This window comes from Saccostrea echinata, unplaced genomic scaffold (genome assembly GCF_033153115.1).
Source record: "Saccostrea echinata isolate AGI-Se365-2 ecotype Australia unplaced genomic scaffold, CSIRO_AGI_Sech_v1 ptg000027l, whole genome shotgun sequence".
NCBI classification, from domain to species: domain Eukaryota; kingdom Metazoa; phylum Mollusca; class Bivalvia; order Ostreida; family Ostreidae; genus Saccostrea; species Saccostrea echinata.
This window is the reverse complement of record NW_026889776.1, coordinates 2,874,103-2,900,418: the sequence shown is the minus strand read 5'-3', so window position 1 is coordinate 2,900,418 and position 26,316 is coordinate 2,874,103. Positions and strand designations below refer to the sequence as shown.

Genomic DNA, 26,316 nt, shown 5'->3' with positions numbered 1-26,316 from the left:
TTGAAATTTGATAAGCTAATGTTAATTTCCTCCATTTAAATTTTGCTTGTTCCCAGATGCAAATCTTTAGATATCAATTTTATTTGGATAAAGAAATTTAGAATTATTTAGATTGACCATAAATTAACACCCCATTAAAAATAAAACCATTAATGTATATTCTTACAATCAAAAAACATACACATATTCATATGTATATGTATAAATTTATCGTTACTTTTAAAAACAGTTTTTTTTTTCAAATTATTAATCAAGCAAGAATCTACATCTAAACATTATCCAAAATATGTATTTAGAGATAAACAAAATGTAGAAAATGACTGCTATATAGCAATTTTGTAGACAATAGAAACAGGTAGGCTTGATGTTTCCATGATTTCTCTTTACATCAGAGGTTGGCCATTATGTGGTGTTGTGTCTGACCAGTCAAGAAGAATTTTAAATGGGTTTGAAAAGTGAAACTTGAAATAATCATCTTTTCCCCTGGAATAAAAAAACATACATGTACATTTACTATTAAAAAATCAATTGTTTAATATCTACTACATTTTTCATGTGATAACAAATACAAGTAAATAAGCATATCTATTTTTATTAAAATGTATATAATACTAAGCTAGTAGTTAGTATTTACACCTCCAAATAAATTGCCTCAGAATTCCTGCATGTGTACTTTAAAAAGCAGGCTTCCTATCACGTCCCCCCCCCCCCCCCTGCGTTCCATACCCCAAGGGTTCTCCTCGCCTTTTTTTATATAAAATATTTTTCTATGACTCATTTCCAACGTTTTTTTTTTGTTTTTTTTTTTAATTGACTTTAGACATAAACAAACATACATACACATACACAAACACAGATACACCACGGCTGGAATGGTTACATACAGATTTTTAGGAATAAACATGAAATTAAAAAAAATATGAATACACAAGATATACTAAAATAATAATGTAGATGACATAAATTTATCTATATGTTTATGTTTTCAAATATCTGGTTCCAGTTAATCCATCTTCTTTTATAGTTTATACACATGAAGTTCATTGTTTTATTTATTTTTATAAAAATTCATACTCTTGGATACTAAAAGAGAACTTTTAGTATCAGAAAGTATGAATTTTTTTAAAAGGTTAGTCTTAAATTATATTTTGGATTTTTCAATTGTAATACTTTGTGAATGTGTCATAGAAATATATTCTATTAAAAAAAGTCGGGGAGAACCCTTGGGGTACGGAACGCGGGGGAGGGGGTCCCATCCTCAAGCACCTGTTCTTCATATTCTATCGCCTTGAACGCAGACAACAATTTGCTAATTAACGAACACCGTAAATAAACCATTAATAAATACAATACATGGCGCAGACGTATGTAGCGCTAATTCATGATTACGCCAACCACTCCATACCCAGTGATTGCGCTAAATTTTGAATACGCCAATTTATGTACACATACAGTATTTTCAGTGTACCATGCAATTGCAAGGTAAAAGTAACTGAAACAATTTACCATCACCTACTCCAAATGCTGTCCCCATGCTCTAACAGAATCTTCTCCAAAAGAATATTGTTCAGTTAAGATACTGTCCGATGTTCAGTTCTCACGGTCAATTGCAAGTTTCTTTCTCCATTAGTTAACTGCCTCCTGCTTCTGGTATTTAGCCTTTGTGTTGAAATAAAGATGATAAAAACACAAGAATAAAGGTTCTCTTTATGTACCGGTATCTTTTCATCTTCTTTTTTTTCAAAGCACCAGTACATCTAAAATATGTTTAAAATATTTTTTTTTAAATTAAAGAAATTAATTCTAATTGTCAATCATGAATACATACATTTACATGGGTATATTATATTTATATCTTATTAGTGTGTATTTATAGCTGCAGTTAAATTATTCTCTATTGAGAAGCTGATGGCTCGTTTTAATACTCCCCCTCAGGGAGAGTATTAAAACGAGCCATCAACTTCTCAATAGAGAATACAGTTAAATATGTTTTCTTCTTTTACAGTGAATCTGAATTATATGACTTCTTTTTAAGCTAAAAAAATTTTCTATGTGTTTCCATTAAGTCGACCATCTCTAATTTTTACCCACCACCTACCGGTACTACTTTTTTGGCCAAATCAGATTTTAAACTGTACCACTGGCAGATTTAGAGGGGGGCCCACCCCCACCCCCACCCCCTTTTGTGTCCAAAATATACATCAGATTTAATAAATCAATTTTTTGGTGTGGCCTTGAGCCCCTACCCCGACACCAAACTGGTTCCTCCCCCTTTTCAAGATTCCTGGATGAGCCACTGTGTACAACGTTACCAAAAATATATGTTTTTTTTTATATTAAATTGCCTTGTGTATATTTTTCATTACATACAAACTTACATCTTCTATAACATTCTCCTCCTTTTGATAAACTTTGTACTTATGATTTGCCAAAGTAAGTTGCTTTCTGAAGCAAGCACAAATTCCTATAATGCAAAAATATTACTTGTTTAAGATGTATATCTAGAATGTCCTGCTAACATGGTGATCTTTGAATATAGACCAATTAAGTCTACATGTATTATATTAAAAAAAAATATTTAATTTAAAAATCATGTCAATTTAATTGAAAAAGCTTCTTACATGTAGTTTTTATACAAAATGAATATTTGAAAAAATTCGAATTTATACCTGTGCCTAGGGTTGTTCTAACCATTCCCACTGACTGCCGTATCTTCTGCTTGTTGTATTCCTCCGATTGCATTTTGCATTTTTCTCATGGGTTTTAGAAAGTACATGGAATCCCAATGGGAATGCAAGTCAGACTTCATAAAATTTGTTTCAATATTTCGCAAAGTGAATTTGACTTTAAAAATCTATTATTAATAAAGACCTGTGCATCATTATCAAGTTGAATGCTGAGAAAGCAGTGTGTCCCTCTTTTGATGACTTACTTTGTCATTCACACCTGAATTCCGTTTTAAAAAGTTGAAACACACATAATTTTTCTGTTATAGTTTCAATTGTTTATTTTTCTGGCGTCTGTTTTTGCCACATGTTGTTATAAACTTCTTTAGACTTCAATACAGGAGAGTCAACAAAGGGAAATAACACCAGTTTAATTTTTTGTCTTCAGTGCAAAAGAGTCAGCAAAGGGAAATAACTCTTAGGTTAACTTTTAGGAAAAGTTATAATTTGAGGGGATTGGAATAGGACTTTTAACTGATTTCCCCACCTCAAATCTTTCTGCATCTTTTAGATCTAAGCTCGATCTTACTAAAAATATCTTTTTTCTAAGTTTCAATTGCCTGCAAAAATTAATATGCATCTCAAGAAATAGTTGCCTTTGTATTCATTTTTATGACAAATTCATGTAAATTGATCTGTATCATATTAAAAACCTTGAGTTAAATTGAATAAAATTTAGATGCACAGAAACTTTAATTACTTAGCTATAAAATGAAACCCATGTTATGTTGACAACTTTCCTACATTAAGGAAGCACGGAATTATTTTACATGGTGATGACAATCAGGTCAGTTTTGCCATAACAAAATATTTCAAAGTCGTTGCTATGGAAACCAAGGAGGTACTGTCCAAAATTTACCCACCAATAGTCTTTATATAGGGCACTCTCTAATATTATAGTGATAAAATAAAATTCCATGATAGTGCGTGGCCAAGCATTTTTGGTCCTTACAAAGAATTGATGTTAATAATTAAAACTCCCCTTCACCCAAGGATACTTTGTACCAAGTTTGGTTAAAATTGGCCCAGTGGTTCTTAAGAAGAAGTTGAAAATGTGAAAAGTTTATGGACGGCTGGAAAACAGGTGATCAGAAAAGCTCACTTGAGCTTTCAGCTCAGGTGAGCTAAAAAATAAATGAAATAAAACCAACTCAGACTTGAGCAAGTCTATACGACACTTTTTTTAAAAAAAATTTATACCCTTTAAACTTATATATTAAAAACATGTGTAATTATATTCTATTATTTTGGGAAACTTTTGAAAACTATAAATTTCAGTTTGTTATATTAAGCATATTGCACTTATTTAATTTGTTATATATATATATACACGATATAAGAAAGAATACATGTAATTTGCTGTCAGAAAATTGGGTAATTTTATAATATCATAAAATTAACAAAGATAGCTGGTGATACCTATTAAAGAAATGAATTTTTCACATACACGTAGAATTTTAAGTAAATAAATCCACTATAATCACACCATTTTCTGGTTAGCTTTCGTCTATCGCCACATGTCAACATTACAGTACCAACATCATTTTGATTTTACTTTCAGCGCTCATTTTCTGATCAGTTCAGCCAAAAATCTAATAAATCTCTCACATGTGTCTTAATTTTCATGCTTTCAGTTATCTTTACTATGGTATTGTTATAAAGTATCCTAGTGTCCTGTGTTTATTTATTTATTTATTTTTTGAATTATCTGGACTGTTCAAAGTTTATTTTTATGTTGAAATTCATATTGTTGTACCCAGATCTTGTATATCATCAGATTCAAAAGTACCGTAAGTGACGTTAAAGGTTTACCATCCACTCGCTTCCTTCTTCCTCTATTAAAAAGTTGATGACTTAATTAAACACCAAGACATGACTTTAGACACTTTTACTACAAAAAATGGAAATGGTAAGCTTTATAAAGATAAAAAAAAATCTTTTGAAAGTGAAAATTGGAAGTCAATACATAGACATGCAGATATGCATGCATAGATATCAGCTTATCTTTAATTAATTAACTAATCTTAAATCTTCCTCCTGAAACCAATGCTTCATGAGAAGCAATTCACACAGCATTATACCAGTATATGAATATGATATCGGAATGAGGTAAGGAGAAACATATATATTTTCAATGAAACAAATCAAATGCTCTAGCACAGGTTGGCTCATCTTCGCTAGCCAAGGGTTTTCAGTCCACTCTGCTCCCCATAAACTCTAGCCAAGGGTTTTCAGGGGAGCAGAGTGGACCAAAAACCCTTGGCTAGTGAAGATGAAGTTGGCTGTGTAGATAGAAAAAAAAGTCCGAGTGAGTATTTTTTGCAGATAAGAGGCCCATGGGCCTAACCGGTCACCTGAATATAATACAACACTGTAAAAGATCCACTGAAGTACTGTAGATCATCAATTTTTCACTACACCTTATTTTAGTGAGATATGTATTTGACAAATTTTCACAAATTCTGTTTATTGCTGTAAATATCCTATGATAATAAAATTATACATGAGAATGAAATTTTCCTGAGTAGACCATCTTGCATAATTACATGTTTTACTGGGGCCATGAATTTCACAATTTTGAAAGAAACATCCTTGCTTCATAACCATGCACTTAGTTTGTTTAAATAATACCCTGGAGAAGAGAAGATGATTTTCAAAGAAATAATGCATTTTCACTGTATTATCAATACACCCTTATCAAGACCAGAACCCCTGACTTAAGCCTTAATTTTTCCAGTTCACTTTCAAAGGTTAAAAAAAATCTAAAATTCATATTTAGAACCATAAGATGAAAATTGTCACTTGAAAAAAGATACATTTTGAACCAAATTAAAACAAATTTGAGAATTAGCATCCCTGGATGAAGTATGTACAGACTTAATTTTCAACTCATCATACCGAACAAAATTCAGTTCAAATGTACACCATGCAAATTCAAAAACAAAAAAACAAAAACAAAACAAAAAAAAAAACAGCGAAAATGGCATATTTACAATTTTTTTTAATTTAATTTTCAGAATGTTTACATGTTTAATTGTGATAAAGTAGGCCATATAGTACTCAAACCTCTACCCATCTTCAAATATCCACACACCAATATTCAGCTCAATATAAGGAGGTTTAACAAAAAAAGAGCATACAACTATTGTGTGTTAAAATATGAAAATCTGTATCTCATAGGCCACTTTGTGGAATAAACAGGAAAAGATATCATATGAAATGCAAATTATGAACCAGATATCTAAAAGTCTTGCAAAATATCTCTCTATTCCACAGTTATTATAGTCACATGTCTGTCTGATAGATTTTGTCTCATCTGGTAGAAAACACTGTGCCTGCAGTTTTATCATGAAATGCATTCCAATTTATGAAATGAACGTGATGACAAATCTGGCTGCAAAACTATAACACACTCTCTGTTCCATAAGACAATCAAACTGTTAGTCCAGTTCATCTCCATAAGCATTGGTTTTTCTACCTGAAATGACAAACAAAATCTCACCAACTTAAAACCATCTATACCTATATTATTTTACCTCTTCTAAACAGCCTTCCTTCACCTGGATATTACATACAGTTACTTCCAGCCTCCCAAATTACAGTTCCATGAAATTTACTCATGTATATACTGTATTTGTAAAATAAATGTCTAATACATTTTATACAATTTTATTTTAAGCAAGGCAACAGCTAGTCAATAATCTTGATCACATGTGGTAAACTATCATAATACATGTACTTCATTTTCCCTCTTGAAATTGATGATTAAAGAAATACCTCGTTTTTTAGCATAAAAATCTTCAAATCCATCATCTGGTTCTGCAAGAGAATAATAGTTATAATCTTTAATTTGCTACAAGAGTATCTGATTCAATTGTTATCCCTAAACCAGAAGTCTCTAACTGGTTTGAACTTATAACAAAGGAAGAGAAAAGTTGCACTTGGACTTGAAACTTTGCAGCAGCAATAAATAGAATACTGCAATCAGAATAAAACTGTAGGGAGAATAGCCTTTTAAAAGAATTTTACTGAAATTTCGATTTGAGTAACCATGGCAACATCATTCATCAATATAAAAAAAAATGATGAAGACAATTATTTATATCAGTGTAATCTACTTGCATGCCAAGTTACATTAAAATCAGACCAAATTGTAGAAGTGTTTTGAAAGTATTTCACAGAAATTTCTATCTTTAGTAACCATATGAAGTTCATTGGAAGATTCCAACAAACTCTGGTTATACCATTTTTGGACCATTTTCTGAAGGAACTGACATAAATAAGTCATTAAAAGTTGTATGTATTAGAGGGTATTTCTCTTCCTGTGCATAAGATTCTCTCTTTGAGTGGGGGGGGGGGGGCACCACCCTGGAACCCCTTTTCAAAAATTGCTGGATCCCCCTCTGGTGAAGATTGTTACAATTCTTAGGACTGCAAAATTCCCCATTTTCAAACTGATATACCTTGTGTTTCCTCTGTCTTCTGGAATTGATTCAGAGGTGACCAAACTTGATTATCTTGACCTTTCTTCATCTCTGTGTTATATGCCTTCTGAGCACTCTGGTAGTTATAGAGTGGCACTGTTGAAGAAGAATGCTCCCTACAGAAAGTCATAAAATGAAATATAAAAGACACTAAATTCACATCCTTTCTCTTCTTTATATCTGTATGTTAAGTGAACATCTGGAGAGGTATTACAAAGAGTAGAAAATGATGGTACTTACTCTTCATCCATTGCAATCAGTTTTCCTAGATTGTGATCTGTGGTTATGTTGTGTTTATGTAAGACTTCTTTAATTATCTTTCGTCTAGGTGTTAGACCATAACCAAGACATAATCCAAAGACAATGGCATCTATAATTCCAAAATGAAATTCCATTATTAAGGAAATATTAAAAATCTTTGAGGTAAACAAAGCTTGCTAAGCTAGCCTCAGTAAATGTTAGCTATGAGTGAGGCTGTCAAAGTTTCGGACCAATTGAATTTTTAAGAAAATGCCTTAGTTGATTTCTTCATTACAATTTTTACATTACACATATCAAACAGAAGTCTCTGATGAGATTGTAGCTCTACTGGTTTTTACTTAACAAAGGTAGAGAAAAGTAGCACTTGGACTTGAAATTATGGCAACACCAACAAATAAAATAATGATCCTTGGTATCATCTCTTTTTGTGACAAATTGCAATTGGACAAAAACTGTTGTAGAAGGAGCCTTTTAAAAGAATTTCACAGAAATTTCTATTTTTAGTAAACAAGGCAATACCGTTTGATAAAATAAAAAAAAAAGCAATACACAGGATTATGTATTTTAGTGAAGTCTACTTGTGTACCAAGTTTTACTGAAATTGGACCAAAATTATAGGAGGAGTAGCATTCTTGAAAGAAATTCTTTGAAATTTCTATTTTTAGTAACCATGACAAAACCGTACATCAAAATCAAAAAATGATAAAAAGCAATCTAATAAGATTGGATAAAAAGAATTTTATGTCATAGTGTATCTATTGTGTACATAGTTTTATTGAACTCTGACCAAAACTGTAGGAGGGGTAGCCTTTGAAAGAACTAATATACAGAATTATCTATCTTATTATAGTCTACTTGTGTATCCAGATATACTGAGATCAGATCACAACTGCAGGAGGGAGTAGTGTTTTGAAAGAATTTCACAGAAATTTCTATTTTTAGTAACCATACCAATCGCATCCACCAAAATCAGAATCTGACAAAAAGAATTATGTATCTTAGTGTAGTCTACTTGTGTACCAAGTTATATTGAAATCGGATCAAAACTGTAAGAGGAGTAGCATTTTGAACAAGAGGCCCATGGGCCACATTGCTCACCGGAGCGCATTGGCTAGGCAAAAGTACAAATCGGTTCAGTATTGAAAAGATTGGGGGGGGGGGCTTGAATTTTAAACTACCTGATGATGCTTCTATGTCAATATAACAAATGGCTTTGTTGCACTTGAGAAGATTTAAAAAAAAAATTTCCCATATATTCCTTTGTAAAAATTTGATCCCCATTGTGGCTGAGCTCCCTATCCAAGGGGTCATCATTTGAACATTTCCATTTGAACAAACTTGAATCTACACTACCTGAGGATGCTTCCATATCAATATGACGAAATATAGCTTTTCTGTTCTTGAGAAGAAATATTTTTTCTATATGTTCTTATGTAAAACTTTTGATTCCCCATTAGGCCCCACTCTACCCCCTGGGGGGGTCATCATTTGAACAAAATTGAATTTACACTATCTGAGGTTGCTTCCATATCAGAATGACTAAACATGATTTTCAGTTCTTGAGAAGAAGATATTTTCTTATATGTTCCTATGTAAAATTTTCGATTCCCCATTGTGGTCCCACCCTATCCCCGGGGGTCATTATTTTAACAAACTTGAATCTACACTACCTGAGGATGCTTACATATCAAAATGACTAATCATGGCTTTGCAGTTGCTCAGAAAAAGATATTTTCCTATATATTTCTATTTAAGACTTTGATCCTCCATAATTTGGCCCCGCCCTACCCCAAAGGGTCATCATTTGAACAAAATAGCATCTACACTACCTGAGGATGCTTCCATATAAATATGATCAATCAGGGCTTTGCTGTTCTTGAGAAAAAGATTTTTAAAGGTTTTTCCTATACATTTCTATGTAAAACTTTGATCCTCCATTGTGGCCCCACCCTACCCCCAGGGGTCATGATTTGAATAAATTTGAATCTACACTACCTGAGAATGCTTCCATATAAATATGATCTATCATGGCTTTGCTGTTCTTGATAAGAAGATTTTTAAAGATTTTTCCTATATATTTCTATGTAAAACTCCGATAGTCGATTGTGGCCCCACCCTATCCCCGGGGGTCATGATTTGAACAAACTTGAATCTACACTACCTGAGGATGCTTCCATATAAATATGACTTATCATGGCTTTGCTGTTCTTGAGAAGAAGATTTTTAAAGGTTTTCCTATATATTTCTATGTAAAACTTTGATCCTCCATTGTGGTTCTGCCCTACCCCCAGGGGTCATGATTTTAACGAACTTGAATCTACACTACCTGAGGATGCTTCCATATAAATATGACTCATCATGGCTTTGTTCTTGAGAAGAAGATTTTAAAATGTTTTTCCTATACATTTCTATGTAAAACTTTGATCCTCCATTGTGGTTCTGCCCTACCATGCATATATCTGAGACATTAATACCAGGTAATAAAGATGCCAAAGCCGAGTACAGCATAACCTCCCCTCAACTTCATTCAAATGAGCTAAAAATTTGTTTAAGAACAAAGGTTTTATATTCCAGAACTATGGTATGTATAATACTGGTACACTGTGTATGGGCTACCTTCTCTTAATTTATGATTTGTGGAAATACATTTGAGCATATACTGTACCTTCTTGTAAACTTACAGACTATTTTATACATGCTTTTGGCACTGAAATATTAGTTTCCAACATGGTATTTGGTGCATGCAAAGTACAGGAATAAAAATTAAAAACCACTGAAAACCATTTCAGATGACTTTATGATAAAAATCAGTTTTTAAAAATGTTTGAAATTTACTGACAACAGCTTTACTTATCTATAATTTCCTGACTCAATATTCATTTTTATGGTGAGCAATGTTCTAAATTTTAAAAAGTTTTATACTCTATAGACAATTTCAGTTTTAATTTCCTATAAATTAAGCACTTATACTAAAATTTCACTACTTACACATATGAGAGCCAAAATTCAAAGACTTGAGAAGTTTTGGTATCTTTGCTGGTGCACGTGGTATTCCTAAAACAAGAAATCACACACTGCTCATTGGAGTCACATTTCTCTTTCAAATAATATGCAGATAACTTAGCCTATACATATTTAAATTACAGTATTTTAAAGTATAATATTTAATCATAAAACTGTTCTAGATTTATGTCAAATTGTAACATTGGCTCAGCATCAAGGCTTTTACTTTCTTTTCTGGTTATAGTTGTTAAAAAAGGATTTTTATAAGACCTCACGCAATGTTATCTATTGCTCAAATATTTACATTTGTTTATTTTTTCCCTTACAACACTGTTTGAACAATGTGTATTTATCGCTAAATAGATACAGTTCATCACGTATGACTACAAATTCATTGTGAAGTCATAAACAGTTGATGCAATTTCACAGTGACATTATAAATGGTTGACATGTTCAACAGATCAAATATGTACACCAACGGGTTTTAAACAAGAGGCCCATGGGCCACTACACTCACCTGAGTAACTTTGGCCTTGTTGTTTTTCACCTGATTTCCCTCCTTGTAGTACTTGTTGTGGCCCCACCCTACCCCTGGGGGTCATGATTTGAACAATTTAGAATCTACACTACCCCAGGATGCTTCCACATAAGTTTCAGCTTTTCTGGCCCAGTGGTTCTTGAGAAGAAGATTTATAAAGATTTTTTCTACATATTTCAATGTAAAACTTGGATTCCATATTGTGGCCCCGCCCTACCCCCGGGGTCATAATTTGAACAATTTAGAATCTACACTTCTCCAGGATGGTTCCATATAAGTTTCAGCTTAACCTGGTCTAGTGGTTCTTGAGAAGAAGATTTTTAAAGATTTTTTCTACATATTTCAATGTAAAATTTGGATTCCCTTTACTGGCCCTGCCCTAACCCCTTGGGTCATGATTTGAACAATTTAGAATCTAAACTACCCCAGGATGCTTCCACATAAGTTTCAGCTTTTCCAGCACAGTGGTTCTTGAGAAGAAGATTTTTAAAGATTTTTTCTACATATTTCAATGTAAAACTTGGATTCCATATTGTGGCCCCACCCTACCCCACAGGGTTATGCTTTGAACAATTTAGAATCTACACTACCCAAGGATGCTTCCTCCACATAAGTTTCAGCTTTTCCAGCACAGTGGTACTTGAGAAGAAGATTTTTAAAAATTTTTTCTACATATTTCAATGTAAAATTTGGATTCCCTATTGTGGCCCCACCCTACCCCCCAGGGTTATGATTTGAACAATTTATAATCTACACTACCCCAGGATGCTTCCACATAAGTTTCAGCTTTTCCAGCACAGTGGTACTTGAGAAGAAGATTTTTAAAGATTTTTTCTACATATTTCAATGTAAAACTTGGATTCCATATTGTGGCCCCACCCTACCCCCCGGGGTCATGATTTGAAAAATTTAGAATCTACACTACCCCAGGATGCTTCCACATAAGTTTCAGCTTTTTTTGCCCAGTGGTTCTTGAGATGAAGATTTTTAAAGATTTTTTCTACATACAGGTGACTCTCGGTCTCTCGAAGTTCAAGGGACCGCAAGAAAAGTTCGAGAGATCGAGGGGTTCGAGAGATAGAAAGTGAATAAAATCCGGAATTTTCAGTTTCAATCATCATTGTTCTACTATTATAAATACCGGAAGTATTATGTTGATAATGTCATTGCACGTTTTCATTCGTATTTTACAGGTAATTCACTTGATTTCAACAACAATGAACGTATTTTCAATAAATTAATTGATCTCTTTAAGTTTCAATATCTATTTGTTTTCATTTCATGATTACACAAAATCTGAATAGCAATCATCGGTGTAGCTACCCCCGGGCTTGATCGGGTCTTTCACCAGATTTCTCGTATTAAATCGGTATTTAATTCTTGAGATAGGATTATTTGCGCAATGTTTGTCATACTGGGATTATGTACACACTAATAAAACTTCATAATCTATGGAAAATTATTGACACGCCTCTTAAATTATTTTCTAAAAATTTTCGTCTCGCTGTCAAGTCAAAATAAGTTGTGAAGCAATTCCTTTATAATCAATTAATTATTTATATCAACACTCGGATGCTCACAGGTATAACGTCATCTATGTAAACACCCAATTAGAACCTCCATGCCAGCCCCAGGCGTTCATGATTATCCAGGTAAGTCCAAGCTGCATTAATTTTACGCTTGATTGGCATGTACACACGCGCAATCAAAACTTCGAGAGATAGAGAGTAAAAAACAATGAAATATGTGTAATGGGACCCAGGTCTTGGTTCGAGAGATAGAGAACTTCGAGAGATTGGAAGTTCGAGAGATCAGAATTAAATTTGCTTAGTTATATAGAGGAAAAAAACGGGACCGGAGGTTCACTTCGAGAGATCGAGAACTTCGAGAGATCGGAGTTCGAGCCATCGAGAGTCACCTGTATTTCAATGTAAAACTTGGATTCCCTATTGTGGCCCCGCCCTATCCCCTGGGGTTATGATTTGAACAATTTAGAATCTACACTACCCCTGGATGCTTCCACATAAGTTTCAGCTTTTCTGGCCCAGTGGTTCTTGAGAAGAAGATTTTTAAAGATTTTTTTCTACATATTTCAATGTAAAACTTGGATTCCCTATTGTGGCCCCACCCTATCCCCCAGGGTTATGATTTGAAAAATTTAGAATCTACACTATCCCAGGATGCTTCCACATAAGTTTCAGCTTTTCTGGCCCAGTGGTACTTGAGAAGAAGATTTTTAAAGATTTTTTCTACATATTTCAATGTAAAACTTGGATTCCCTATTGTGGCCCCGCCCTACCCCCTGGAGTTATGATTTGAACAATTTACAATCTACACTACCCCTGGATGCTTCCACATAAATTTCAGCTTTTTTTGCCCAGTGGTTCTTGAGAAGAAGATTTTTAAAGATTTTTTCTACATATTTCAATGTAAAACTTGGATTCCATATTGTGGCCCCACCCTACCCCCCAGGGTTATGATTTGAACAATTTAGAATCTACACTATCCCAGGATGCTTCCACATAAGTTTCAGCTTTTCTGGCCCAGTGGTACTTGAGAAGAAGATTTTTAAAGATTTTTTCTACATATTTCAATGTAAAACTTGGATTCCCTATTGTGGCCCCGCCCTACCCCCTGGAGTTATGATTTGAACAATTTACAATCTACACTACCCCAGGATGCTTCCACATAAATTTCAGCTTTTTTTGCCCAGTGGTTCTTGAGAAGAAGATTTTTAAAGATTTTTTCTTCATATTTCAATGTAAAACTTGGATTCCATATTGTGGCCCCACCCTACCCCCCAGGGTTATGATTTGAACAATTTAGAATCTACACTACCCCAGGATGCTTCCACATAAGTTTTAGCTTTTCTGGCCCAGTGGTTCTTGTGAAGAAGAACTTTAAAGATTTTTTCTACATATTTCAAAGTAAAACTTGGATTCCCTATTGTGGCTTCACCCTACCCCCAGGGGTCATGATTTGAACAATTTAGAAACTACACTACCCCAGGATGCTTCCACTTATGTTTCAGCTTTTTCAGCCCAGTGGTTCTTGAGAAGAAGATTTTTTTAAAGATTTTTTCTACATATTTCAATGTAAAACTTGGATTCCCTATTTTGGCCCCGCCCTACCCCCAGGGGTCATGATTTGAACAATTTAGAATCTACACTACCCCAGGATGCTTCCACATAAATTTCAGCTTTTCTGGCCCAGTGGTTCTTGAGAAGAAGATTTTTTAATGACCCCACCCTATTTTTGTCTTTTCTTGATTACTGTGTACAGGGTTATTTTCGCGCCGTGTTATTTTCACCATTTTACACTTGCAAACAATTTTGCCCCATTTTAAATACGCCCTGTCACAGTTTCGTTTAAGAAGTTATACTGTTTTCTTTGAATTCACCCCGTCTTAAATTTGCCTTCTTTTGTCTACGGTGAAAGGGGTGAAATTAAAACGGGGGCAAAATTTTCCCTGTATATAGTATCTCCCCTTGGAAGGGGGCTTGGCCCTTCATTTTAAAATTTAAACTCCCCTTCACCCAAGGATGCTTTGTACCAAGTTTGGTTAAAATTGGCCCAGTGGTTCTTGAGAAGAAATTGAAAATATGAAAAATTTACAGACGCACGGACAGCTAGACAGACGACGGACAATGGGTGATCAGAAAAGCTCACTTGAGCTTTCAGCTCAGGTGAGCTAAAAACAGAACATTTTATGATTTTAAGATTATAAATATGCAAATATTTGTTATAAGCCATCACAAATGTGTATATAAAGAAATAAGGTATCATTTTTGTAACTTCTATTCAGTACTGGGATATAGATATGGGTTGGTCCATGATCAAATCCACTATAAAGCCATTCAAACTTACCCCGGTAATGGAATTTGATCACATGATAAACCCATATCTACATTCCAATGGTCGCCGGTGTGGTGCAGTGGTTAGAGCGTTTGCTTTAGAGTCATGGAGTGAGGAGTTGATCCTTGCATTGCAGGTTCAAATCCCACTGTGGGACATGGAGACTGGTCCTTTGGATGAGACCATATAAACCAAGGTCCCATATCCCAGTAGGTGCTGGCACGAAAAAGGACCCTCATTGCTCAAAGGCCTTAAGTCCCGAGTACAGGTCTAAATTTGTAGCCCTCCACCTGCAAGTGGTGGCATCTAAATATGAGTGAAAAATTCTCGAAGGGACGTTAAACAAACATTCCAATAAGTGTTTAAAGGAGATATTAAACAATCATTACATATTTTGATATATTTCTCAACAGATTTTACACTGCCATATCTACCCCACTGTTCCTGGGGTAAAATTTTCCTGTCTCTCCAATAATGTAACTTGTTATATGTACTTATGATGAAGAGATGTTTTATAATATGACCAAATTAAAAGAGATTCCATCATGTTTCTTTGGATTGATAACAATCAAGATACATGATACCTGCTGAGGTAAAATATCTTTGGATACAGAAAGCCTTATAACCCTCAACAAAAGTCAATAATCATAGGTTATTGATTATTTACAGAATGCGGGAATTTGCCTGCCAGAGATCATTCTGTGGTAAAGTGGACCAAGGCAGACAAATTCCTGGTATTCATTCAATAACCTTTTTATGCCCCTCTAATCGAAGATTCTGGGGCATGTAGTTTTTGCCCTGTCTGTCTATCTGTCTGTCTGTTTGTCTGTTTGTCTGCAAAAACTTTATCCTTGCCCATAACGGAGCTATGGCTTTCATATTTCACACATGTATTCCTTTTGACAAGACCTTTCTTTGGGTACCATCATATTTGACCTTTTGACCTTGACCTTGGAGTTTGGCCCAGTTTTGCAAAATTTTACCCAACATTAACCTTGGTCATAACTTTTGAACAGTTGGTGCTAGGGCTTTCATACTTCACATATGTAATCCTTGTGACAAGACCTTCCTTTGGATACCAAGAACTTTGACCCTTTGACCTTGACCTTGGAGTTAAACCTCCTTTTGAAAAACTTTAATCTTGGTCGTAACTTTTGAACAGTTGATGCTAGGGCTTTCATACTTTATTTTAATTGTTTCATGTTTACATTATCAAATTTAATTTACTGATACTTGTAATTATAAAACAAATATAGACTTACCAGCGATTTGAAGGTAACCAAACAAAACACATGGTATGGCTGAAAAGAGACAGCAAAGATTTCTTATTCCTTTATCGGAAATTATCGTGGATTCAATTAATTCAATGAAATAATATGGCATAGTCTCTTTATCAGTTAGTAGCAAAAATGCTTCCATATTCTTAAGTCTGGGAATTTTTTTCAAGTTTTCAAGTACATACTTGATCAAAATTTCAAAAGGCAGTCAAGCAACGGTCACTAAAAAACAAGAGGCCCATGGGCCACATCGCTCACCTGAGTAACTTTGGCCATGCTGTTCTTTACCAGATTTCCCCCCTTTTAATATACCTATTGTGGCCCCGCCCTACCCCCGGGGGTCAGGATTTGTACAGTTTATAATCTACACTACCCCAGGATGCTTCCATATAAGTTTCAGCTTTTCTGGCCCAGTGGTTCTTGAGAAGAAGATTTTTTAAGATTTTTCTTATGTATTTCAATGTAAAACTTCGATTCCCTATTGTGGCCCCGCCCTACCCCTGGGGGTCATGATTTGAACAATTTATAATCTACACTACCCCAGGATGCTTCCATCTAAGTTTCAGCTTTTCTGGCCCAGTGGTTCTTGAGAAGAAGATTTTTAAAGATTTTTCTTATATATTTCAATGTAAAACTTGGATTCCCTACTGTGGTCCTGCCCTACCCCCGGGGGTCATGATTTGTACAGTTTATAATTTACACTACCCCAGGATGCTTCCATATAAGTTTCAGCTTTTCTGGCCCAGTGGTTCTTGAGAAGAAGATTTTTCCTATATATTTCAATGTAAAACTTGGATTCCCTATTGTGGCCCCGCCCTACCCCCAGGGGTCATGATTTGAAAAATTTAGAATCTACACTACCCCAGGATGCTTCCATCTAAGTTTCAGTATTTTTGGCCCTGTGGTTCTTGAGAAGAAGATTTTTTAAGATTGTTCTTATGTATTTCAATGTAAAACTTGGATTCCCTATTGTGGCCCCGCCCTACCCCTGGGGGTCATGATTTGAACAATTTATAATCTCCACTACCCCAGGATACTTCCACATAAGTTTCAGCTTTTCTGGCCCAGTGGTTCTTGAGAAGAAGATTTTTAAAGATTTTTCTTATATATTTCAATGTAAAACTTGGATTCCCTACTGTGGTCCTGCCCTACCCCCGGGGGTCATGATTTGTACAGTTTATAATTTACACTACCCCAGGATGCTTCCATATAAGTTTCAGCTTTTCTGGCCCAGTGGTTCTTGAGAAGAAGATTTTTCCTATATATTTCAATGTAAAACTTGGATTCCCTATTGTGGCCCCGCCCTACCCCCAGGGGTCATGATTTGAACAATTTAGAATCTACACTACCCCAGGATGCTTCCATCTAAGTTTCAGTATTTTTGGCCCTGTGGTTCTTGAGAAGAAGATTTTTTAAGATTGTTCTTATGTATTTCAATGTAAAACTTGGATTCCCTATTGTGGCCCCGCCCTACCCCTGGGGGTCATGATTTGAACAATTTATAATCTCCACTACCCCAGGATACTTCCACATAAGTTTCAGCTTTTCTGGCCCAGTGGTTCTTGAGAAGAAGATTTTTAAAGATTTTTCTTATGTATTTCAATGTAAAACTTCGATTCCCTATTGTGGCCCCGCCCTATCCCTGGGGGTCATGATTTGAACAATTTATAATCTCCACTACCCCAGGATGCTTCCACATAAGTTTCAGCTTTTCTGGCCCAGTGGTTCTTGAGAAGAAGATTTTTAAAGATTTTTCTTATGTATTTCAATGTAAAACTTGGATTCCCTATTGTGGCCCCGCCGTACCCCCGGGGGTCATGATTTTAACAATTTAGAATCTACACTATCCCAGGATGCTTCCACATAAGTTTCAGCTTTTCTGGCCCAGTGGTTCTTGAGAAGAAGATTTTTTAATGACCCCACCCTATTTTTGTCTTTTCTTGATTATCTCCCCTTGTAAGGGGACTTGGCCCTTTATTTTAACAATTTACACTCCCCTTCACCCAAGGATACTTTGTACCAAGTTTGGTTAAAATTGGCCCAGTGGTTCTTGAGAAGAAGTTGAAAATGTGAAAAGTTTACAGACAGACAGACGGACGGACGGACGGACGGACGGACAGACGGACAGACGGACGGACGACGGACAACGGGTGATCAGAAAAGCTCACTTGAGCTTTCAGCTCAGGTGAGCTAATGATCTACTTGACAACCTTTTCATTAATCATTCTCTTTGCATGCTTATTTACCTCTATTTGTCCATGCTTGTTTACCCCTGTTTGCTCATACTTGTCTACCCCATAATGTCCATGCTTCTTAACACCAATTTGCCAATGCTTGTTTACCTCTGTTTGCCGATGGTTGGTTACCTCTGTTTGGTTACCTCTGTTTGTCCATGCTTATTTACCTCTATTTGTCTATGCTTATTTACTTCTGTTTGTCCATGCTTATTTACTTCTGTTTGTCCATGCTTATTTACTTCTGTGTGTCCATGCTTATTTACTTCTGTTTGTCCATGCTTATTTACTTCTTTTTGTCCATGCTTATTTACTTCTGTTTGTCTATGCTTGTTTACTTCTGTTTGTCTATGCTTATTTACCTCTGTTTGGTCATACTTATTTACCTCTGTTTGCCAATGATTGTTTACCCATCTTTGCCCATGCTTGTTTACCCAACTTTGCCCATGCTTGTTTACCCATCTTTGCCCATGCTTGTTTACCTCTGAATGATCATGCTTGTTTACCTCTGATTGCCCATGCTTGTTTACCTCTGTTTGTCCATGCTTGTTTACCTCTGTTTGGCCATGCTTGTTTACCTCTGTTTGGCCATGCTTGTTTACCTCTGTTTGGCCATGCTTTCCTTACCTCTGTTTGCCCATGCTTGTTAACCTCTGATTGTCCATGCTTATTTTCCTCTGATTGCCCATGCTTGTTTACCTCTGATTGCCCATGCTTGTTTACCTCTGATTGCCCATGCTTGTTAACCTCTGATTGTCTATGCTTGTTTACCTCTGATTGTCCATGCTTGTTTACCTCTGATTGCCCATGCTTGTTTACCTCTGATTGTCCATGCTTGTTTACCTCTGATTGCCCATGCTTGTTAACCTCTGATTGTCCATGCTTATTTTCCTCTGATTGCCCATGCTTGTTTACCTCTGATTGCCCATGCTTGTTTACAGTTTCTGATTGTCCATGCTTGTTTACCTCTGTTTGCCCAATGCTTGTTTACCTCTGATTGCCCATGCTTGTTTACCTCTGATTGCCCATGCTTGCTGGACAGAAGACTTGATATCTTTCATTGCCTCTTTTTCTTGGGGTGTAATGTCCTTTTTCAAAACATATATGTTTTGCATTAGTTCCTGAAGTAAAGAAAGTTAAGGATTTAAAAAGGATATATTTACATTCAACATGTATTTTGCTTATAAAGTGTGAGGAAAGCTACTGCATTCAAAACACCATAACACGAAAAGGGGGTCAAAGGGTTAAAGTATGCGTTTTATTTTGACGTCACAAAAGTTGAATGCCGTGGAAGTGCAACGTCGTAAGCGAAAATCAAAATTCACGCTCACATTGAACTGAAACTGTTGCAACGGCTCTTCCAATTATTGTAACCTACCCGAAGGATAATTCTAGGATTTTGAAATATAAATCACTTTGTAGTCAATGAAAGGAGATAAAAAATGTTAATATAAGCATTAAATCATTATTTTTTGAAAGATATAGTCTCATAACTGCAACGGTGTGTGCAAACAAATTTTCATAACGCGCTAACGCGTGTTACCCAATTTGTTTGCACACACTGTTGCAGTTATGAGACTATATCTTTCAAAAAACAATGATTCAATGCTTAAATACTCTCCTGCAAAGCATGATCAGAAATAGCTTCATATAAGTTCTAAGAACTAACAAGAAACAACTCAGGGGAACAATTTGGGTTCATTGATGTAGACACTATGAATAATACCATCTTAAACATTATAGCTCTAAGAAGAAGTCCAAAGAATGACAAGGTGGCAAGGTATGTCCCAAATTGAAATCTTGAAACCTTGTAAATTTGGTCAGTGCTTTTAGTTTTAAACAATACATAAGCAGGTTAAAAATAAAATGTTTACAGTCAAGTAAAATTCAAAGAACTAGGTGTGATTAACATTAATTTTCACCCCAAAGTTACAAAATTACATATATAAGAAAAACATAATATTTTGGAATTAAGTTTTAAATATCTAACAGGAAGGCAAAAACAGCGACAGACCAGAACAGAACCTGGAAACCAGGTCTCCTGAAGTCTAAAGAGGTGCTACACCAACTGAGTTGTCTGGCCACTGATGATCAAACCTGTCTGACCACCACGCTCCTCCTTAAATGTCTTTGCCCCTGAACTAGTGAAAAGTTCAAAAGTTCAAAACACCAATCCAGATTCCTTAGCCCCTTGCAGGACTTTTACCTGCTAGTATTTTTAGTCCCAGTTTCAATGGCACCAAATGTAACAGAAAAATTTATAGATCAGACCAGGATTCAAACCCAGACCCCTGAACTCAGGTGCTCTGCAAACTGAGCTATCTGGCTACTGGCAACCTAACTTACATGTCTGTTGTTGGCCACAAATACATTGAAATTATACAAGGCTCCTAAGAATAATTTACATATATTAATTATCTCACTGTGATGTATATTTCATATGCAACATCATGTTCAAGAAGCCTGATGATTGATAAAAAGACATTTTTAAGGCAGTTTTTAAATTATCGTATATAAATACTGCACCCAGAAAAAATATTGTCAACCAACATGACCAAGGTTGTGCTGTCATGGGTAACTGGATGTTTCACCCGCCGAGACCATTCACCCTAAAGACCTTTTGTGCTGAGACCTTTCACGTCGCATATAATCTAAAAGTATTTTCTATAAATATTTAGATGTGCGTATCTATTTGCATAGTTTGTATAGACTTTATCGATGTTTCATTACTTTTTAAGTTGTTTATGTCCGATTTAGAGGGTACTTTTTATCCGAATTCAAAATCCTTCAACTGCAGTCTTTAATAACAATGTTCAAGCTATGCATGCTTAACATAAAGCCTATAAATTTATGTGTATGGGTGGGTTGTTTGATTTAGTATATTTAAATAAAATGTAAGTGTATAATACATATATCACAATAAAATATTGTCAAAAAGACATATATGTATCTCAGATCAGTAAACCCATTTATGGTATAACAAAAATATTAAAATGTGTTGTGTTACATTATACTTAAATTATTTACTTTATTTAACAAAGACCATCAATAATATGTATATGTAATTAAAGTAATATGGAAATCAGAATAATCATTGGAATAATGAATAATAATACAAAAGTTGCTAAAAAGGTAATAATTACATACCCTAAAATGTGCTAGTACACCACTTACACAGGATTTGTTTCATTTTGTGTATGGTATGGTACGTTTTGTGAATGGTACGGTTTGCTTTGTGAACGGTACGGTTCGTTCCGTGCACGGTACAGTATATTCTCTTTCGAGAAGTGGACAGGCTTTCGCCTACATCCAGGTGAAAGCCTGTCCACTTCTCTAAAGAGAATAGGTACGGTAGGCTTCTTGCACAGAATGGTTGTTTCGTTTCTGAGGTGTAGTAGCACATTTTAGGGTCTGTACTATTAACAAGGGATAATTGCGATCAATTAACTGGTTAAAGGAAATCATGGGGTACATCTGGTGCGAATCGTCTCGGAGCGAAATGCTTCAGGGCGAATGGTCTTTAGGGGGCGAACCGTCCAACATTCCTGTCATGCATAATGCACACCTGGTGACCTGCAGAATACTGATTGATTTACACTTGTTTTTACAAAAAAATATTTATATTTAACGCTATCTTGAGTTACAAAGATGTTCAATCTAGAAAAGTTCCATTGTGGTCAGCACAATGTTGTTATATCATACAATCCGAAATTCCTCTAAACGTAATGACCAAGACCGTTCTCATTTTTAAAAAAGTTGGTTAGATCTACATCGTAAAAGCTATGATAGACCAGACCTGTTTTCTCCGGTAAAAATCTTTATCGTAATCCATCATTCAGCAAACTGCTTAACAGTAAAGACTTGAACTGACTTGCGTAACTTTCCGAAAACTGTTACTCTTGGTTTTCTTTCTCTTGCTATCGCAATGAGAGTGTTTTTCCTAAATGCGTTGCAAGAATGGCGTGATACGCTAAATGGATTATCTTTCTTTCTTGTCAGTATTTCACGTTCTTCCATCATATCATCTAACTGTGTCCCGAGACAAGCCCTCGTGACTTGGGCCTTAGGGCAATGTATCATTTTTAACATGTCTGGGCGGCCCCCTTTTTCTTGAGGATAGCTAAATTAAATATGACGGCCATTTTTTTTTTAACCATATATGATTTTGGAGGTTAACACATGTAATTTTCAAAGGCCACGTGTCTACCTTTAATGGAAAAGTGTATGCACCAGAGTATATATGCAAGTAAACTTTAAACACTGTCAATTGTTGAGCTTAACAATGTGGTGGCATTATTTTTCGAAAAAAAAAAAAAAATAATAATTTAGACATCGGACGGTATTAATTAATAATTTGTTGAACTCTTTGATTCTCTCTTTTTTGTGTGCGAGACTAATTAATGGGTGTGTCAATCCCTTTAGCAAGTAACACAACAGTTTTAATTTATAGGTATGTTGAATTGAAGATATTTCTAATTAATAGCGATTCTCTGTAACCACTTAAACTTCTTTGCCACGCATGGTCACCGATTTTGATGAAACTTTGCCCATTATTACAACTTGACACCAGAAACATATATCAAATAAAATTTCGTTGCTATGTGTCTTGGTTGCCATGGTAACAGCCAGAAAAGTTGAAAAAATTGAGATTTTCAGCTACTTTAAATCTTTATTAAGCCTTAATAAAGACTAAGAAAAACAAACACACTATTCTCCTAAAAACATGATACCTTGTTGCCACTTATGCTATAAAGAAACTATGCAGAATTTATCTCTAAGTAAGTGGTAACCATGGGTACATTTGGAATACATTTTAGATGCTGAAAAATGCTGAAAAAAGCTCAATATTCACAAATGATAGATGTTACATGATTAAACTCAATCAAAAACCTAAGAAAAACAATGAAAAATATTTAACTTATGTAATTAGGTATTGCCAATATTATTCTAAAAATAACTTTCATGGTTGCCATGGTAACACAGTGTCACCATGCAAAATCTGTTGCTATGATTGGATTAATGATACTGTCTTGAGGAAAAACAATAAAATTCACGACTGGCACATATACATCCTTAGGACCTTGCAACACCGACAACATAAGAAAAATTGAGATTAATGATTACTTTGCAGTGTAACCATGGAAACAACGTACTAGTTGTTTAAAGTGATATTTTTTTTGCTGCCTTAGGAATTTGCTGACCTTTTAATCAAGAAACATATTATTTGAATCACCTTGAATGGTACTTATCTCGTAGAACTAAAGTTGAATATCATATATTGATAAAGGTTGTTGAAAAATAAAACAATGTTGCTATGGTTACCAAGAAGAGAAAATGTTCGATTTTGTTAATTTTATGTCAATATTGGACCCTATGTGCCAGATTTTTGCATCCAGTTAGAGATTGGGTGGTAGTCAAAATTTAAAGTCAGGTTAGTTGTTCACATATATCAATCATAAAAGTTTTGGGAATCTACATACAAGGGTACGTATCCAAGGAAACAGAGTATTTTTAAGATTTTTATGCATGTTTTTTCGCCTTATTTCCATAGCAACGCACTATTTAAAGAATTGAAATTGAATTTTTTGAAATGTGAAAATTAGGGACACACCAAGGCCTTTAAAAATTGATCATCAGTTATATAGAAATATGCTTTTTAAAAAGATAGGATAAGATTAAAACACTAAGAGAGTAAATTTAAAATCCCTTCGTGGTATTAAAACCATGGCAACCATTGCCAACCTATAAGAAATATCATATTTTGTTCTTGGTATATGTTACAAGGATCTCTTGTCTATTATTTGCTTGCATTTCAACCTATAATTGTTTTTATTCTTAAGTGTATGACTTTATAAAATTAAATGAACAAAATTATTACTTTTGAATGCTTTGTTTCCATAGTAACGTATGTTATAGTTGATTTACCAAACATGTTTATTATGCATTTAAGACATCAGGCCTTTAACTTTCAGAAACAATCATTGCCACTTGTTTGCTTTGCTGCAAAAGTTAACTGTGGGACTCTGAACATGTTGAAAAATGCCATTTTTCAAACTTTACGACATGTTGCTATGGTAACCATGACACGTAGCAACCAATTTTTGCCTGATTTGAATTTACGGTATCAAAGACTTTTATCATAGAGAGTTTGGAGAAATTCTGAGACTATGCGTGCCACAGCTCCTATATAAAAGTTCAAGTCATTACAGAGAATGGCTCTTAAATGGTTGCGCCCTCTCTCTCTCTCTCTCTCTCTCTCTCTCTCTCTCTCTCTCTGATACTTGTTAGACGCATTAATTAATTGCATAACTGTATGATAAGTGATATCATTAATTTATAATTGAGGAAGAATGCATTTCAAGATATCAATGATTCAATTAATGCGAGCATTAATTAAATTTGTGCTCTTTTAATTGAATTCTTTCTTCCATCTTTTTTTGTGCTCTTTCAATTGAAGACAGCAACAAATCAAATATTGCACGCATCAATTCGTTAAATTAATTTCATATTGAATTAATACGCGCAATAAAATTAGAATTGAAGATATCCATATTTGTTAAAGAGATCTTTAATTGAGTTGTTGCGCGCATCAGATTAATAAATAATATCTTGAAATAATTTAAGATACCTTCAATTATTTACTTAACATTAAGGATATCCGATCCTCAGCCAGGAAGGATAACTCTTAAATTTATCATTTTATTTAAAAAGTCTCAAATTGAAGCTTGGAATTGGGATCTTTTCATCAATTTTCATTCTATGTATCTCAATAGGATTCAAGGTTTTTATAAGTCTTAGAAATGGTCTTGTGAAAAGTTGACATTTGTACCCCATAAAAGAAATTGAATTTCCCTCAATCTATCATTAGATACCAATGCTTATTTGCATGACATGAAATTACACATGATATATGATGTCTAGCAATGATAGCGCAAGCTTTTTACACTATGTATTATATATAACAATTGAAGTAAATAGAAGAACTAAAATACTACATAAGCATAAAAAAGATGCAATTTTCTCCAAATGCCTGGATACCTATATTTTTTTAATCCAAAAATATACATTGTATTTGTTGATCAATTTTCAATTAAAAAATGAATAGCTGGTGTTTTTATTCGCATTTCCTGAAAATATATTTGAGATTTGATAATTTTCCCTATATGATATGATTAACTATAATGATGAACTTTGAAGAAATACCATGGGTAAATTCATGTCATTCTATGAAATCAGAGACATTTTGTGAGCATTTTCAATTACCTAAAAGCTGATTTTCAGAACCTGAGGATCGGACTACCTTAATCCAAGGCGCTCCATTATAATGTATTTATAGCAGGAATTTACACCAAAATGACATTAATATTCGTCCGATCAAATATTTAATTTGTCCGAACGAATTTCTAATTTGTCCGAACAAATATCTAAATTGTCCGAACAAACATCTAATTCGTAAATTCGCCCGAACAAATAAATATTTTTTTTCTGGCCCTCCAACGACGCCGTACCAAATGAGAGGAATATTATTTAAAATAAGATATTGTAGGGAAAAATCCGTATTTAAATAAGTACAACTATTAAGTGTCTAAAACTTTTCTGGGGTTTGTTATTTTGAAGGAAAAAAATGTTAGCTTTTAAGTAAAAAAAAAAAAAGAAAAAAAAAGGTTGTGAATTCATTCTTCATGTATCCCATCTGTTTATCTACTTATGATCTGTTTTAATGTATGTGCTGTTTATCATGTACACGTACAGAAGCATCATACCTTTTTCTGTTTGTATGTGCTATTTATCATGTATCATGTGTAGAGGTTAGTCATACCTCAGCAATTTTCTGTGTATTAATATTATAAATATTAAGCAAATAAAGAACATAAACTGACATGATTCTGAATTCATTATTTCTTGGTCAGTGCGCCACCCAATGCACACAGTGCCCAG

General features: G+C 34.4%; 1 protein-coding gene across 1 annotated transcript; it reads right to left on the bottom strand.

Annotated features, from left to right (window-relative positions):
- Nucleotides 1-5,703: 5,703 nt before the first annotated feature.
- Nucleotides 5,704-22,277, bottom strand: LOC133193307 (uncharacterized). The gene is made up of 8 exons (XM_061329256.1): nucleotides 22,175-22,277; nucleotides 19,394-19,499; nucleotides 16,130-16,168; nucleotides 10,460-10,525; nucleotides 7,451-7,580; nucleotides 7,190-7,326; nucleotides 6,504-6,545; nucleotides 5,704-6,204 (listed from the first exon to the last, which is right to left on the bottom strand). The coding sequence occupies exons 1-8, from the start codon at nucleotides 22,211-22,213 to the stop codon at nucleotides 6,167-6,169; spliced, it is 597 nt and encodes a 198-aa protein (XP_061185240.1). The 5' UTR covers nucleotides 22,214-22,277; the 3' UTR covers nucleotides 5,704-6,166.
- Between the last annotated feature and the right edge of the window lie 4,039 nt (nucleotides 22,278-26,316).

What these genes read in the sequence shown, in the direction of transcription:
- LOC133193307 (XM_061329256.1), bottom strand. Translation starts at nt 22,213, where the DNA reads ATGATGGATTACGATAAAGATTTTTACCGGAGAAAACAG. An exon ending in TGGTTACCTTCAAATCGCTG is followed by an intron (nt 10,526 to 16,129) that starts GTAAGTCTATAT and finishes TTCTTGTTTTAG; the next exon opens with GAATACCACGTGCACCAGCA. An exon ending in GAATTTTGGCTCTCATATGT is followed by an intron (nt 7,581 to 10,459) that starts GTAAGTAGTGAA and finishes TTGGAATTATAG; the next exon opens with ATGCCATTGTCTTTGGATTA.